General features: G+C 53.0%; 2 protein-coding genes and 1 long non-coding RNA gene across 4 annotated transcripts; 2 read left to right on the top strand and 1 right to left on the bottom strand.

Annotated features, from left to right (window-relative positions):
- Positions 1-2,847: 2,847 nt before the first annotated feature.
- LOC120675879 lies at positions 2,848-5,162 on the bottom strand. Its single transcript, XM_039957091.1, has one exon. The coding sequence runs from the start codon at positions 4,788-4,790 to the stop codon at positions 3,663-3,665; it is 1,128 nt and encodes a 375-aa protein (XP_039813025.1). The 5' UTR covers positions 4,791-5,162; the 3' UTR covers positions 2,848-3,662.
- A 2,111-nt stretch (positions 5,163-7,273) lies between these two features.
- On the top strand, positions 7,274-8,501 carry LOC120676993. Of its 2 annotated transcripts, none has more exons than XR_005676071.1 (3): positions 7,274-7,490; positions 7,679-7,769; positions 8,069-8,501. It is a non-coding gene; the product is annotated as an uncharacterized LOC120676993 (long non-coding RNA). The 2 variants fall into 2 exon arrangements; XR_005676072.1 differs by having other exon boundaries at positions 7,327-7,513.
- Positions 8,502-10,799: 2,298 nt separating this feature from the next.
- Positions 10,800-13,620, top strand: LOC120676164 (translation initiation factor IF-2-like). Its single transcript, XM_039957387.1, has 6 exons — positions 10,800-11,267; positions 11,396-11,465; positions 11,676-11,824; positions 11,991-12,582; positions 12,670-12,774; positions 13,276-13,620. Exons 1-6 carry the CDS (start codon positions 11,117-11,119, stop codon positions 13,454-13,456), a joined length of 1,248 nt encoding a protein of 415 aa, XP_039813321.1. The 5' UTR covers positions 10,800-11,116; the 3' UTR covers positions 13,457-13,620.
- Positions 13,621-14,956: the final 1,336 nt, after the last annotated feature.

The following is a 14,956-nucleotide window of genomic DNA, read 5'->3' on the forward strand; positions in this document are numbered from 1 at the left end:
AGGAAGGATGAGAAGTAGAGGAGGATGTTGATTGTACCTTGTTGCCTCTTGCCATGAGACAAAAGTGAGTGTCATCCTCATCATCGGAGATGTTGTTGAAGAGTCGTCTTGTGTTCTTGGTGATGGCAAGAGATGCCACACCTTCCTTGTCGGATTTTTCATGGCTTGACTCCCACTTTTCACCAACATGAGCACGACCTTGATATCTCTTCTTGAAGTCCTTGCTTTTCTCCTTGTATTTCTTCTCTTTATTTTCCTTGTTCTTGAGTCTAGGGCAATCGGCAATGTAATGCCCCAACTCCTTGCACTCATAGCATCTTCTATGATTTGGCTTCTTCTTGTCATAGCCATCCTTCTTGTAGAATTTCTTCTTCATGAACTTCTTGAAGTTCCTCATGACAAGAGCCATTTCTTCATCGGTTGATCCTCCATCACTTGACTCTTCTTTTGTTTGCTTGATGGCTTTGGAGCTTGACTCCACCGGAATGCTTGGGGTTGCATTGAGTGCAACACTCTTGGTCATTTTGTGGCTAAGTGATTTTGCCACATCTCTCTCAACCAATTCTTGATGAAGAATCTCACCAAGAAGTTGATTAGGTGTCTTTGTCTTGAACTTGGGATCTCTTCTAATCATGGTTGCAAGTGTAGAATTTCTTGGAGTAAATGCTCTAAGCAACTTCTTTGTCACCTTGTGGTCATCCCATTCGGTGCTTCCAAGAGCGGCAATATCCGACACAAGAACTATGAGCCTCTCATACATTTGAGTCACGGTCTCGTCATCGTTCATGACAAAGTGCTCAAGTTCTCCTTGTAACAAATCCATCTTGCCTTCACGAACTTGATCTGTGCCCTCATGAGCTTCCTTCAATGTATCCCAAATCTTCTTGGCAATCTCAACATTGCGGACCTTGTTGAATTCTTGGATACAAAGAGAGCCGGTGATGACTCGTACGGCTTGTGCATTGCGGAAGTATTCTTGAGCTTGTTCGGCCGTAGGCACACCGTTGATGGGTGGAGTCACACCTACACACACGACCTCCCATACCAAAGGGTGAAGCCCGTAGAGGTGCATTTTCATATCAAAAGCCCACTTGGGGTAATCCGTACCATCAAAGTACAGAGCACGACCCAAGTGGATAGATTGAAATTGAGAAGAGGAGTACGCTTGTTGCTCGTAGTTGTGAGGAACTTGACGCATGCCGAAGAAGGGGTGCTTCTCCTTCTCTTCCTTGATTCTTTGCTTCATCAATTTCCTTTCCTTTTTCTCAATCTTTTCTTTCATCTTCTCTTTTCTTCTTCTCCATGCTTCCGACATCTCCCCTTCATCATCACTTGAACTTGAATCGTCACTTGATGCCACTTCGTGAATCAAGGGTGGCCGGCTTCCGGAGAAGGGATTGTAGGGGATCCCGGTGGATCCGACGTTGACAACCGGCGGAACAGTTGCCACATCTTGCGTGGCGGAAATGCCGGCGTCGGCGCCGTCCCGGCTTTGAGACATCGTTATCCCTTAGCGGTTAAGCCTAGAGGGGGGGGTGAATAGGCGAACCTGCAAAACTTGAAAAATTCTTCGCAAAAATTAGTCCTGTCGGAACTTCGGACCCACTGTACGAAGTTCCGACCCCTATACTATGATTTGAGCAAAATTCAAAACTAAATATGAAATTGCAAAAACTATATGAATCAAAAGTTCACCAGTACGTAGTAGAGCACCCTGCAAGTGATCTTGTGCATTAGAACAACTCAAGAGAGTAGATCAGGTCAAATTAAGTTCTAGGTCAACAAGAACAAGTAAGAACACGCAAGAATAAGCAAAGTAATTGACACAATAATTTGTTCCCGAAGTTCACACCTACAAAGGATGCTACGTCTCCGTTGAGGAGTTCACAAAGAGCCAGGTTGCCCTATAACCCTTATCCTCACCCAATCCACCACTTAGGAGGATTGAGTACTCACTAGCTCTTGTCCACAAAGGACGGGGTGATACAAACTTCCCGGGGCGCTCACAAATGAGAGGGCGCGCCACGGGCGACGCCGAACCATCTAGGGCAAGCTCCAAGAGTAACAAATGTGAATCGCCGGATGGAGATGCTTCTAGTGACTTGAGAACAACGTGGCTGCTCACTCTAGGTCAAGGACTCAAGCTCAATCACGAATCTAGCTCACACCCAAGCCCTTGCTTGGATCCACTCAAGGATTTGGCACTTGGAAGGGTTGGGGAGGTGTTTTGGAAGCTTGAGAGAGAGTGAAGTTCGTGTGAAGTCAGCAGCACTGAATAGAGGGGGTGAAGGGGTATTTATAGCACCACCTCAAAAACTAGCCGTTGTTGAAGTTTTATGCGCTTATCGGAACTTCTGACCCAGGGTCGGAACTTCCGACCAGTTCATTTTCAAACAGCCGAGAGGGGTTTGTCGGAAACTACACAGGACCTCCGAGAAGGAGGGTCGGAACTTCCGACCCTAGGTCAGAACTTCCAACCCAGTCAAAAACAGCTGGCCGAGGACTTTTTGTCGGACAAGACTTGACACTTCCGATGGGGGTCGGAACTTCCGACCCCTATTGGATTATTTTGGTTTGGTGCCTTGCCATGCATTGTGCCGAGAAATGGTTGGAAGGTTTTTTTTCTAGACACTATAGCATCTCCAGACCGTAGTTTCGTGTCCCTCTTGATAGTACGGTGTTTCCTATACTCAAATTCAAAATAGAAGTTAATAAAACTCGTCAATGGAGCTCATGCACCGTTCCTCAAGCGAATTTAGCGTCGATACTTCTCTTTTCATTTTCAATGATTTTAAATCCTGCTCATAACTCAATAAATGCATTAGCTCCTTAATTGTGCATGTCATTATCATCAAAACCCACTTAGGGGGCCAAATGCACTTACAGAGGTGTCTTGGAACACATGAGAGAACTTATCCAACACGTTCTGAATGTCTGAAGGAACAGCATCACTATTGGTGGAAGCAGCAATAGTTGCAATGGTGTCAGACCCTTGTGCTGGTAAGGGAATGCGTTGTAACTGAATCATATGTGTAATTGCCTTTCGCCTGAGAAGACCCTTAAGCTTATGACAGGCAACAGAACGACAATCTATGCTGGCAGATTTGAGACCATGTAGCACAATTCTCTTGCCATTATGCATGAATATCATCTTCTTATGCTGCAAGTGCACCCACATAGGGCTGTGATCCTCTAACCAGTCAGCCCCTAAGATAATGTCAAAGCTGTCCAAAGCCAAAACACGCATATCTTGTGTGAAAGAATGCCCCTGAGTCCACCAGTGCAGATTCTGAACCACTCCAGAACAGCTGACTGAACCTCCATCTGCCACAATGAAATGCTCTGAAGAAATAGGGGTGACAGGCAAGTGCTGTTGCTGAACCACAGCTCCACTGATAAAAGAGGATACACTTCCTGAATCTACTAAGATGAGAACCTTTTGTTTACCCACTAAACCCTGCAGCTGCATGGTTTTGCGTTTCTTTTGTGACGGAGAAGTGGAATCAGACAATGCCATCAGGGAAGAGTCTGTAGGGTTGGCAAGATCACCATCTTTAGAACTGTCACCATCAGAAGTATCCAACACTTCCAACAATTCCTCAATAATATGCAAGGGAACCTGCTGGGGGCATTGGTGTTGCTTGCTCCATTTCTCGCCACACTTAATGATATGCCTTGAGAAAATCCAGCTTATCTTGTGGTTCGGAATCTTCAGAGAACTTGGCATCGCCTTTGAGCTTGCCTTTATCAACAGAATACCCAGGCTTCTGATAAGGCTTAGTAGAACTGCTCTTATCATTTCTGAATGATGTTTTCTTCCTTTCTTGCTCCAACTCTGATTCCTGCAAAAGTGCAAGAGCACTAGCAGTTTCCACATCCTTGGGGCGATGTAAAACAATGACAGCACGAATTTCATCTTTTAACCCGTGCAGAAAACGAGTGACAAAGAAAACATGATCATAAGCTGGGTTGTAAAGCAAGATGTGATGGGATAGTTCTATGAACCGATTATAGTATTCTTCTATCGAGCCTGTTTGGCGTAAGGCATCAAACTGTTTCATGTGAGTTTGGTATTGGTTGCGATCAAAGTGTTCACAAACCAAAGTGCAGAACTGACCCCAATTGGTAATGCGCCTTTTGCATTCGACAGAGTGGAGCCAAGAGGCCGCGGTGCCCAAAAAATTCAAAGCGGCAAAGCGAGTTTTCAAGGAATCACTCACGCTATAAACCTCAAAATACATCTCATAGCAATCCTTCCATAATCTAGGGTTTTCGCCATTAAATTTGGGGAAATCAAGTTTTGGGATGGGTGTTGAACGACCAACAGAGTGGGCATGATTCAGAGGTTGCTCATGGCGAGAAGGAATCGGGTCGGGAAACATACCCGTGACCGGGTGTGGCGGATGAGATCCAAGCATCCCACCACCAACATCCCGGTGATGGTCAGTGACGTGGTGCCCGCTGGGCGACTCCGAGGATGATGCAGGTGGGCGCATCTCCTGATGTGGAGCCAAGTTAAGGTCGAACGGGTTGAGGCCACGCGCGGATAGGTGTGGTGGTGCAGTCGACGGGCGGACCGGTAGTGGAGGTGGTCGAACGGCATGAGGCGGCGTGGACTCCGGCTGTGGAAGGGGAGGCGCAGCGCTGGTCGTCAACGTCAGGAGCTTAGCCATCGCAGCATCCACTGTCGACTGCCACTCCTCGAGACCCGTAAGCTTGTCAAGCATCTTCGTCATCACCGCTTCAAACCCGTCGATCTTCTTCGAGAGCTCGTCAATGGAAGTCATCATCTGCCACTCGAATTTGGTGGGTTTGCGGGGAGCCAGGTCGCGCAAGTCACGTCCCTGTCTACAACCTAAGTGGCGTGAATCGGAGGCGGGCGACAGCGACGGAACGGCTAACCGGCGCTATGCGGTGGCCGCCGCCGACTAGAAGTCGGTAGGCGGGGCGTGGACGCCGAGCTCGGAGGAGCAACGGCGGAGCGGACCTTGCGCTCGGGAAGAGTGTGAGGCCGGGCGGGACTGGATTGGAAAAAAATTTGAGCACCCAATCCGAAGGCTCTTGATACCAAATGTCAGGATGCAAGTTCACTGGAGAAGAAGAAGGAGTTCGGCGAGAGAAGAAGCAAGTCTGGAGGAAGAAGAAGACAGATTGGGAATGGAATGTTCTGCTCAAATCAGTTAATCGATGTCTTCTGAATTCGCACGACAGCTATTTAACGCGCCGGTCACAGGCCGACCGGCTGACCCAACCCAACACGACTCAGATGGGCTTCTAAATCAAACTGGCCTCCGGCCCAATAGCTTTCCCGCTCAATTACCCACTGCTGCTCCTGACACCAAGCCCTGCACCGCCCCTCCGGACTCGCTGCGCCGCTGCTCGCCGGTTCGGCGCTTGGAGCGCGCTGCTCCAGGCAGGATTGGGGCGCTGCCGCCCCTCCGGCCGGCCAGTCGCCGCCGGCCCCGCTCCTCTGGACCCGTGGAGCCCCTGCGTGCCGGTTCGGCGCTTGGAGCGCTGCTCCAGCCATGGTTGGGGCATCGCCGCCACTCTGGCCGACATGACGCTGTCGGCCCCGCCCCGACACGAGCTCTCCCTGCCACCATCGCCGGCCACTAGGTGGTCGCCCCGCCGCCGGGAGCTCGCCTTGCCGCCATCGCCCGCCACCAGGACCTCGCCCTGCTGCCGTCACCCCGCCGGAGCTACACGGTGAGGTGCAGATCTGGCGGCCGCCACGGGCGAGGGAGCGCCGCCGCGGGCAAAGGTCCGGCGCCAACGCAAGCCTCCGCGGTCAAGTGCCGTGCTTCGTGGAGGAAGAACCAGCTGACCAGTGGGGTCCACTGGTCAGTGAGAGTTCAAAGCCACAGCTAATTCAACCAAACGGTCTTATGCTTTTCTTACGGCTATTTTTCCACAGCTGCTTTTCCACCGCTCAACCAAACACATCCTTAGTTTTTTGTATATTTTTATCTTAAAATAAATTATATAAGATTAGAGTCCAATCTTTTTAAAACTGTTCTTAGATTATCTATGCTAAATTTTAAGACTCTTTTGTCACCCCTAGGCTGTATCCACACCAATGTCGCATGAGTTCAGGAGGGCTGTTGGAGTTAGGACAAGGGCTTCATGGGGCTCCCAACGTTCAGAATTCACATGCTTGGACAGGAGGTACAGGTACTTGTACATCTCCTAGAGTACCAGCCTTCTAGATGGTAATCCAAAGTGTTGCACTTGCACCACGTCGCCCTCCCCTGGAATCCTCGTAGCTCACGCAATTCCTGGAACGGTGGCATCTATCGGACACTTGCCAGAACAAGGCCTGAGCCTGTTAGCATCCACCTGCTGCCACTACATATTCTCGTCGCGAATGCCGAATACTGCCACCGTGTTCCCCCTCCGCGCCGCGCTCTGCCCACGCTCGCCGCCGCGCTGCACAACCAGCAGGGCCAACTCCGTGCGCCAGAAAAGCAGCGCAAATGCCGAACGGGCAGCTAGCCCCACCGAAAGCTCCCGAGAATGGCTATCGGGGACGGACCGCCTCGTGTGAAAGAGATCAGAATCCACCACCCAGCAGCCGATGCTCATTCGGACGACAAGATCAAGCCGGCTACTGCAAGAACGCGCTCGCGTGTTCTGTTATGCGGGCTGCTGATCTCACCGGCGCCGCCCCCGGGCCATTCTCGTCGTCCCGTCGCCGTCCCGTGGGTGGAAGATTTGTTTGATTCCCCTAATCTTTCCCTGAAGAAGAAATTAAGCCGATGCGTTCACACCAGAGTACTCGGCAATTGCCATGCCAAGGGTTTACGACTTTACGTTCCGCTAGCTGCCTAGCTCCACAGCTAAGTCTCTGTGTGGTTACTGGCATTTGCCGATTGCGTCGTCGCTGCTGCGAATCGGCACCCTGTTCCACGCACGATGCCTCGTTGTTGCTCAACGGCTTGCTGCTACCGTCCGCAGCCGCCGATCGAGGCCTTGAAACGCTTTGTCCAGTGCAGTTTCGACGATTGTAGACGGTAAACAGCTGCAGCAGACACGGCAGGGAAACTTGAAGGCTAGATAGAGGAATCTACACAAGAACGAGAAAGGTATCGAGAGACCGTTTCAGAGAGAGAGAGAGAGAAGGGTACAGAGAGAGAAAAAAAAAAGGCGCGGAACGGACCGGATTTAAAAAGGCCTGGCGGATTAAAAAGAGCTGACGAAGCTGCTTTATTCTTATTCGTTTCCCTTCTGGCGTTCCTCGGCCATCCATCCGCTGACACCGGCGCACGCGCGCGGGATGCTTCGGACACTTCAGGCGCTCTCGATCGACATGGAGTTCCGATTGCTTCCCGTCACCGCCGCCGCACAGCTATTTATAGCCGGCAAATCGGAGCTCGGTCTCCTCTTCCATTCCACGGTGCAGAGCAGAGCCACACAGAGCGCACACGGGCGCCCTCTGAACTCGAGGCCGACGGCGACTGACCACCATCAGCCATCAGGATGAGTGATCGCAGGTACTCATACCCGCCACCCCAGGGTAAGCGTCGTAATATCCTGCGTCGCGTGAGCGAGCCGGCCGGGCATCAGTTCATGTTCAGAGAGTGATGCATGCCTGTGCATGTGTGCATGAACTCGATCCGATTTTCGTGCATGGCCTGTGTGTTGTTATTGCACTCACTGTCTGCACCGGCCACGCACGCAGGGTACTACAGCAACGGACCGCCGGTGATGGCGCCGCCGCAGTACCAGTATGCAGCTCCGCCGCGGCGGGAGCCGAGCTTCCTTGAAGGATGGTAAGCAGTCATGCTAATATAATGCACGCTTCATGCTGAATTAACTGCCTCAGCAAGTACTAAGCTTCCTCTTGGAGCGACGAGTCTACTGAAACTGAAGTACCGAGGATAAACGTATACTCAGTAGAAAATTTTAAAAGTTTTTTTTAAAAAAATGATGTAGTAACGTTCACAGCTTCATCGATCTGGTTCTCGTAATCCATCACTGACAAAAAAGCAAAAAGGAGGAAAAGGAGAACCCTGTGTTTTTGTGCTAATAACGTGCTCTCTCTTGTATCTTGGACATGGACGACACCCAGCCTTGCTGCCCTGTGCTGCTGCTGCCTCATAGACGAGTGCTGCTGCGACCCGTCGGTCATATTCGTGAGCTGATGATCATCCGAGAGATCACAACATATATGATGAAGTCCCAACCCAGCGATACATATATGCATGTATGTACAGTACAGCCCAGGAATATATGTGTGTCTGCGTGTTCGCCCTTTTGTTGGTGATGATGTGTTCAGGCTATACAAATACAGTAGTTTATCGCAAGTCCTCCGGTTAGATCGTCCGAGCCTCAGGATCAGACAGACGATGATCATGCTCTGAACTCTGATCCACGTGTTGCTCATGCATCAGGCATATGTTTACAGCTCCTATATTGTTTGAGCACAACACAACACGATATCTATGTATATGTACGAAGTATATTTGAATAAATTACGGCGGACAGAAAGTGTCTTTGGAGTATCTTGTAGTATCCCCCTTCTCTGAATACGCGTTTGGCATGGCTGTTTTATTAGAGTTGGGCCCTTCAGCATAGACGGTGGGCAATAAAAGAGCCCAGTTCTATACTAGTCCAGCACAGCATGTAACGGCCCGTGCTGTGTAGTAGGTTGGTTCAGTCGGGCAGTCGGTGCGAATTGGATTCTAGTTCAATGGTAGGACGGTATGGGATGCTACTCACCATAATTCAAATTTTGTTTCAAATCCTGGTGCTCGCACTTTTTCTGAGATTTTTCTAAGATGTAAGCGGCGTTCTCGTCGACAACGAGGCGCCAGTGGTGACTTCGGGAATCTCCAGATCTGCCAGTATTCAGTCCTTCGGAGGTCCTCATAGGGATAGGATTTGCATACGTGTATTCATAGGGGTCAGTGTGCGTGCATGTGTGAACGTGCTCACACCTTTTTCTGGGATTTTTCTAGGATGTAAGCGACGTTCCCGTCGACAACAGGCACCAATGGTGACTTCATGAATCTTCAGATCTGCCCGTGTTCAATCCTTCGGAGGTCCTCATAGGGATAGTGTATGCATACGTGTGTTCATAGGGGTGAGTATGCGTGCATGTGTGAGCGTGCTCGCACCTTTTTCTGGGATTTTTCTAGGATGTAAGCGACGTTCCCGTCGACAACGAGGCACCAGTGGCGACTTCGGAAATCTTCAGATCTACCGGTGCTCGGCCCTTCGGAGGCGCTTATAGGGGTAGGATTTGCATACGTGTGTCCATATAGGTGAGTGTGCGTGCGTGTGTGAGCGTCTATGCTGTACTGTGTAATTCTCAAAAAAAATCAGGCAGTCGGTTTATTTCAATGCTTTGGCAATAGAAATACCTTTGAGCGAAAGGGTTCGTAACACATGGTTACAAGAATCTGAATAGCACCTCAAGTTCTAAGTTTGACTTTTCGTTGGTATAAATATTATAGGATTTAATGATGTATTTTCAGTGGTATGGTTTCTATCGAAAGTGAGGTATATGTAGTAACTTCGACAATTTTAAAGATTTTACAGCTCAGTCTTTAAAAATGCTTATAGGATAAGTTCACGCTGGTACATTCAAAAGGGTAAGTGCATATATTGTAAGTGTCACGTTTATAGGCGTAAGTGCATATATTATAAGTGTCTGAATTATATTTTGTAATTAAAAAATAGGATTGTATTTTATAATTTAAAAAATGAAATACCTTGGAAGTAGTACTATTATTACTCCTACTATACTAGTATAATAATAAGAAGAAAAATCTGAAAGGGACGCCTGCAGTGCACCTTGACGCTGTTGCAGCTGTGGATATCGACGTCAAGACGTCAAGTCCGGGAGGCGAATTTGTCCCACTCCATCCTAGGGCCGCGTACCGTGGCAGGCCTGCTGCTGCGCAAGTGGAATTGGAAAAGGACCCTCCTGTCCGGCCACGACCGACCGGGCACGGGCACGGGCACGGTTTATCTTTGGCCCCGGCCATGCTCTGAGCCCAAATGGCAGGTCCATGAAGATCGTAGCCACGGTCTTACGCACTCGGCAGAGCCCTTATTAAAGAAAACGGCAGTAGGTTGCAGCGGCGGTTCAAACATTCACAGTTTCAGTCTTTCAGAACAGGAGGCATCTTTATATGTGCATGGTTCCTGGTCCTTGGAGCTTGAGAATTGCAAACTGGGATTCAGGCATTGCTGCTCGAATTTTACCATTAGGTGGGCTCTGACGGCTGCTGCTGTTGCTGGAGCTCTCCAGGTTGGACTGGTTCAGTCACCGAGCGACAGATGCAGATAACGGCCGCCCCCAAGCTTTTTTTTTTTTTTTGTTGGCGACGAGCCGACGACCAACATACACGGAGTGGATCATCAAACACTGCATAGATAAGAATGCCGTGGATCATCAAACACGCTGGCAAGGGATGCAAACATATTTTATTTACTACATATATGATATATGTATACACACTATACGAACCGAGATAAAGATCAGGGATAAATGGAGAAATTCCCAAGCAAAAACAAAGCACGGGCCGCGGCGCGATCTCGATCGGCGATTTATTCCCCCCGGGCTCCTACGAGGTGGGCCATCGCCATCGGTCACCAAACCGGGGCCGTATAAACAGGGATTAACCCCATCCAAACACTATCACCGGCGTCGTATTATAATCCACTCCCCGGTAGAATAGATAGATTCCCAGGCCTACGCCAGAGGGAGACGACGGGGTCCGGCCGGGCCTGCAGCTGCTGCAGGGGAGAGGGGACCCTCTCCATTACCCTGCCACTGCCCTCCAATCCCACGTCAACATTTTGAGCCACGCGCTACGCGGCGTGCCCTGCTGCTCTCCCATCGATCCGCCCGTTAATCCTTGCGCGCCCGGCCGGCCGGCCTCCCTCTTCGCCCGCCCTGCCCTCTTGCGAATAAGAATCGGCTCGTTTGTTTGCATCTTGATTGACGAGGTCGGTTTAAATACAATAGGGGGAGATCGGCCGCGGGTGCTGGGTCGCACGCACGCGGCTTTAATTTGGTGGTATCTTCTTGTTCCCTCGGATTGTCCCTCTCGTTGTCGCCGCCGTCGACGACGACGGCGATACCACCAAGGAGGAGGAGGGCGGCATCATGGACGCGCACAAGGCGGGAGAAGATAAGGGAGCCGCCGGCGAGGTGAGGCGGATCAACGTGGTGTATTTCCTGAGCCGCGGCGGCAGGACGGACCACCCGCACCTCTTCCGCGTCAACCACCGCAGCCGCGCCGGCGTCCGCCTCCGCGGTACGTGCCCTTCTGCCCGTCCTGCCTGTTCTTGATCATCTGGCGGCGAATCCTTTCGCGTCAATCAATGCTCGTCGATGATCAATGCTGCTCATCGTCCCGTTTTGCCCTTGGATCGGTCCGTTCAGATGTCAAGAGGTGGCTCTCGGAGCTCCGCGGCAAGGACATGCCGGACAATTACTCGTGGTCTTACAAAAGGTACGGTGATCGAGTTGACGATCCATGAGTTGGTGATCCAATTCTTCGTCTTTCCATTTTTTTCCCTTGCAATTCAATTCCGATTTTTGCGCTGCGCTTGATTTGCATTTACTGCGAGTTATAAATGAAATCTTGATCCGGATGGATATGTACAGCTCTGCTGATTTTCCTTGCATGACCGTTGCGCCGCTATAACTAATTCGTGTTCAGAAAGTACAAGGTCGGGTACGTGTGGCAGGACCTGAAGGACGACGACCTTATCACGCCCGTCTCCGACAACGAGTACGTGCTCAAGGGCTTCGACGTCCGGGGAACACCTCCTCCCTGCGCCCAAGCGCCAAGGAGGACTTCTTCGTTAGGTGACTCATCATCCATGCCTCTGAATTTTCTTTCTATTCAATTCCTTTGTGGCCTAGTTTTCTTATCATTTCTTCTTTGTAGAATGTGTTTTCTTATCGTTTCGGCGTTGAGGCTAACAGTTTGACGTGTTGTTTGTACTAGCCGAGAAGAAACAGGAGGAGGAAGCGCCGTGCAGTGAGGACCGCAGCGTGGAAGTTGTTCTGACGCCAGACTCCGACGAGAGCTCCCCCAAGACGCCGCCGCCGGCCGACCAGGACTCGCCCGGAGGCTGCGAGTCGGCGCGCCGTGGTACGGCGCCGTTCAAGGCCGAGGAGCCGCAGGGCGTTCGTGAGCAGAGGCAGCATCAGCAGCAGGAAGTGGTGATCGAGATCAAGGTGCCACGGCCGCAGGAGCTCCGCGAGCAGAAGAAGCAGCAGGAGGAGGAGGAGGAGGTGGTGGAAGAGGAGGGAGCGGCGGCCGAGAAGGCGGTGGTGCGGGCGGCGCCGCGTGAGGCGCAGCAGCCGCAGGGCCAGGGACAGGGAGCGGGCGGCGCCAGGAGCCACGCGCTGGGGTATCAGCAGGCGCGGAGGATGCGCGTGGCGCGGGTGCTCCACAGCATGCTGACGTGCGGCGCGGCCGACGCCGACGACGCCGCGCTCCGCCCCCTGGTGCGGCGGTCGCGCCGCAGCGCCGCCGAGGCCCCGGGGGGCGGCGGCGGCGGCGTCGACGACTGGCCGCCCACGCCGACGTGCCCCGGCATGGACGGCTGCGGCCTCCGGTGAGTTCAGTTCAACTTCAAACGCAGGTTCGCTCAGACTTGACGCGTTTTGCTTGGCTCCATTTGCTGAACTTTGGTGCGTGGCAGCGTGAGCCGGAAGGCGAGGTCGCGGCGGGGCGGGAAAGACAAGCCGGGCAAGCGCGACGGGCGCGAGCGCGACGCGCACAAGCCGGCCACCCTGCCGCGTTGCTCGTAAGTGCCGCCGCGATGCTGCTTTTCTGTTTGTCGGCTGCTGGCTGCGCTGGTTTCTCGTTGCTGACCCGATCGATTTCTGAGTTTCTGATTCGGCCGTTACCGTTATCATGCGCTCGCTTGCGTTGGGTTGGGTCGCGGTTGCGCGTGGCGGATGTGGGAAGGGATTCTTCAGGTGGCTAAAGTTGCCAAGTTCGTACTGGTCCGTGCGTGGATCTTGGACCAAGTAAAGGTCAAGTTATTCCGTGCAAGTACAAGGCGAAAGAGGGTACTCCTACACTTTTATATATTCAGATTTGTTCGTAGATTCTTCTTGAGTCTCATTCTGAGCGTCGAGAGATACTGACGTATGCCAGTCCCCCTTACGCGCGTCGGTCTTCATGGGCTTTTCGATAAGGCCTGATCACAACCCTGATGGGCCTGAACTGTCCAAATAGCCAACAGAAATTTGCCGTCTCACTCACGCATCTCCTTTTTTTTTTTTGCGAATTGTGCGTGCAGGCAGTGCGGTAAGGAGTTCAAGCCGCAGGAGCTGCACGCGCACATGCAGTCGTGCCGGGGGTTCAGGGAGCGGATGCGGAGCAGCGCCAGCGCCAGCGCCCAGCCCAGCGCGGACGGGAGGTGCGCCTCCACGGCGGGCCACCGCTCCGGCTCCGCCGTGTTCCTGCTCGCGGAGCCCTGACCGGCTGACCCGATCGAACTGGCAGCGGAGACCGATTGCTAATGCCGTGGAGGAACGGGGTGCGCATCGTGTGCGTGTGGATCGAATCAGCGGCGTTGGGAGATTGGTTGATTTAGTGTTGATCTGGCGCTGAAATATACACACTGATCTCGGATTTTGCATTGCTTGACCTGTGAATAATAGAGCCTGATTAGTGAGTACCTGTGTATCAGTACGTCTCGATCTGTGTGGGTTATGCGCGTCCGTGCTTGATGCTCTAACCACAGAGATCAACGGGTTACGCGCTCGTGCCTGATGCTCTAACCACAGAGATGAACGGGTCAGTGCTTCCCGAACGATTAACGAACAGAGGAACAGGGGCACGCATCGTCCGTGCACGCGAATCCGTCGAGGCATCGAGGGCGTGGCTGCAAGCCTGCAACGATGTGTATACACTGGCAACTTTCGCACGGCACGCCCGGGTGGCGAGGCCGCCCCGCGCATGGCGCGCCGGCGTCGGGAGCACAACCGAGAGGACGCGGGCGGCCGTCGCCTCGCCCTCGCGCGCGTGGCGTGATGGCGTGGAACGCAGCGCGGGCCGAGCGGGCATGACCTCTGGAGGACGTGCGCGACGGCCGCGGCAGATCGAGCTGCTTGCGCGTGTGTTCGGTTTCGTCTCGGCGGGGTCTCGCGCTCTTGCGGCATTTGCCTAGCAAAGTATACCAGCCCATAGGCCATAACCAAACAAACGGTCTCCAGAACCAAGGCCCGTTGTCGAGCAGGAGCCCCGGTTCCTCGCGATGCTCGAACAACAAGGCGCAGGCGGCTAGCTGATGGCGATGGCAATCAGCAACGCCGGCGCCGAACCGTCGTCGTCGATGATACTGATAACCACCACACCGGCTGGCGGGCGCACGCACATGCACTTGGGTTCACATTCACAACAGACCAAAAACTGATAACTCATCCGGATCCCGCCCCAATCGCCCAGCTAATCATAGCAGCAAGGCCTGAAATCAAGCCAGCCCGGCCAGCCAGCCTGTGAGACACCGGCCAAGAAATCCTCGTCCCCAAGGCCAAGGCTAAACAAGGCTCTCCGGCCGGCGGCAGCTATATAAAGCCCGGGCCTCCCGCTCCCTCCCCCATCCCAACACACGCTAGCTCCGTGCCCTTCTCTCTCCGCCTCTCGTCCCGACCCCGTTCCTCGATCGAGCACCGGCCGAGAGAGAGGCTAGCAGCTAGCGAGATGGCGGCCACCCTGAGGCTCAGGATCCTCGCCGCCGCCGCCGTGGCGTCGTCGCTCGTCGCCGTGGCCACCGCGTCCGAGGCGCCGGCCGCCGCCCCTGGCCCCGGCGGGCCCAGCTCCGGAGCCGCCGTGACCGGCCCGGCGCTCGCCGTCGGCACGCTCGCCGCCGCCGCCGTCGGGTACCTCTTCTGCTGAGCTGCGTTGCCGTGCCGCCCCCACGGAGTATACGTATTTATATCAGTTGATCGCTTATTTTAATTGCCAGAATTTTCATG

The sequence above is a fragment of the Panicum virgatum genome, chromosome 5N (genome assembly GCF_016808335.1).
Source record: "Panicum virgatum strain AP13 chromosome 5N, P.virgatum_v5, whole genome shotgun sequence".
NCBI lineage: Eukaryota > Viridiplantae > Streptophyta > Magnoliopsida > Poales > Poaceae > Panicum > Panicum virgatum.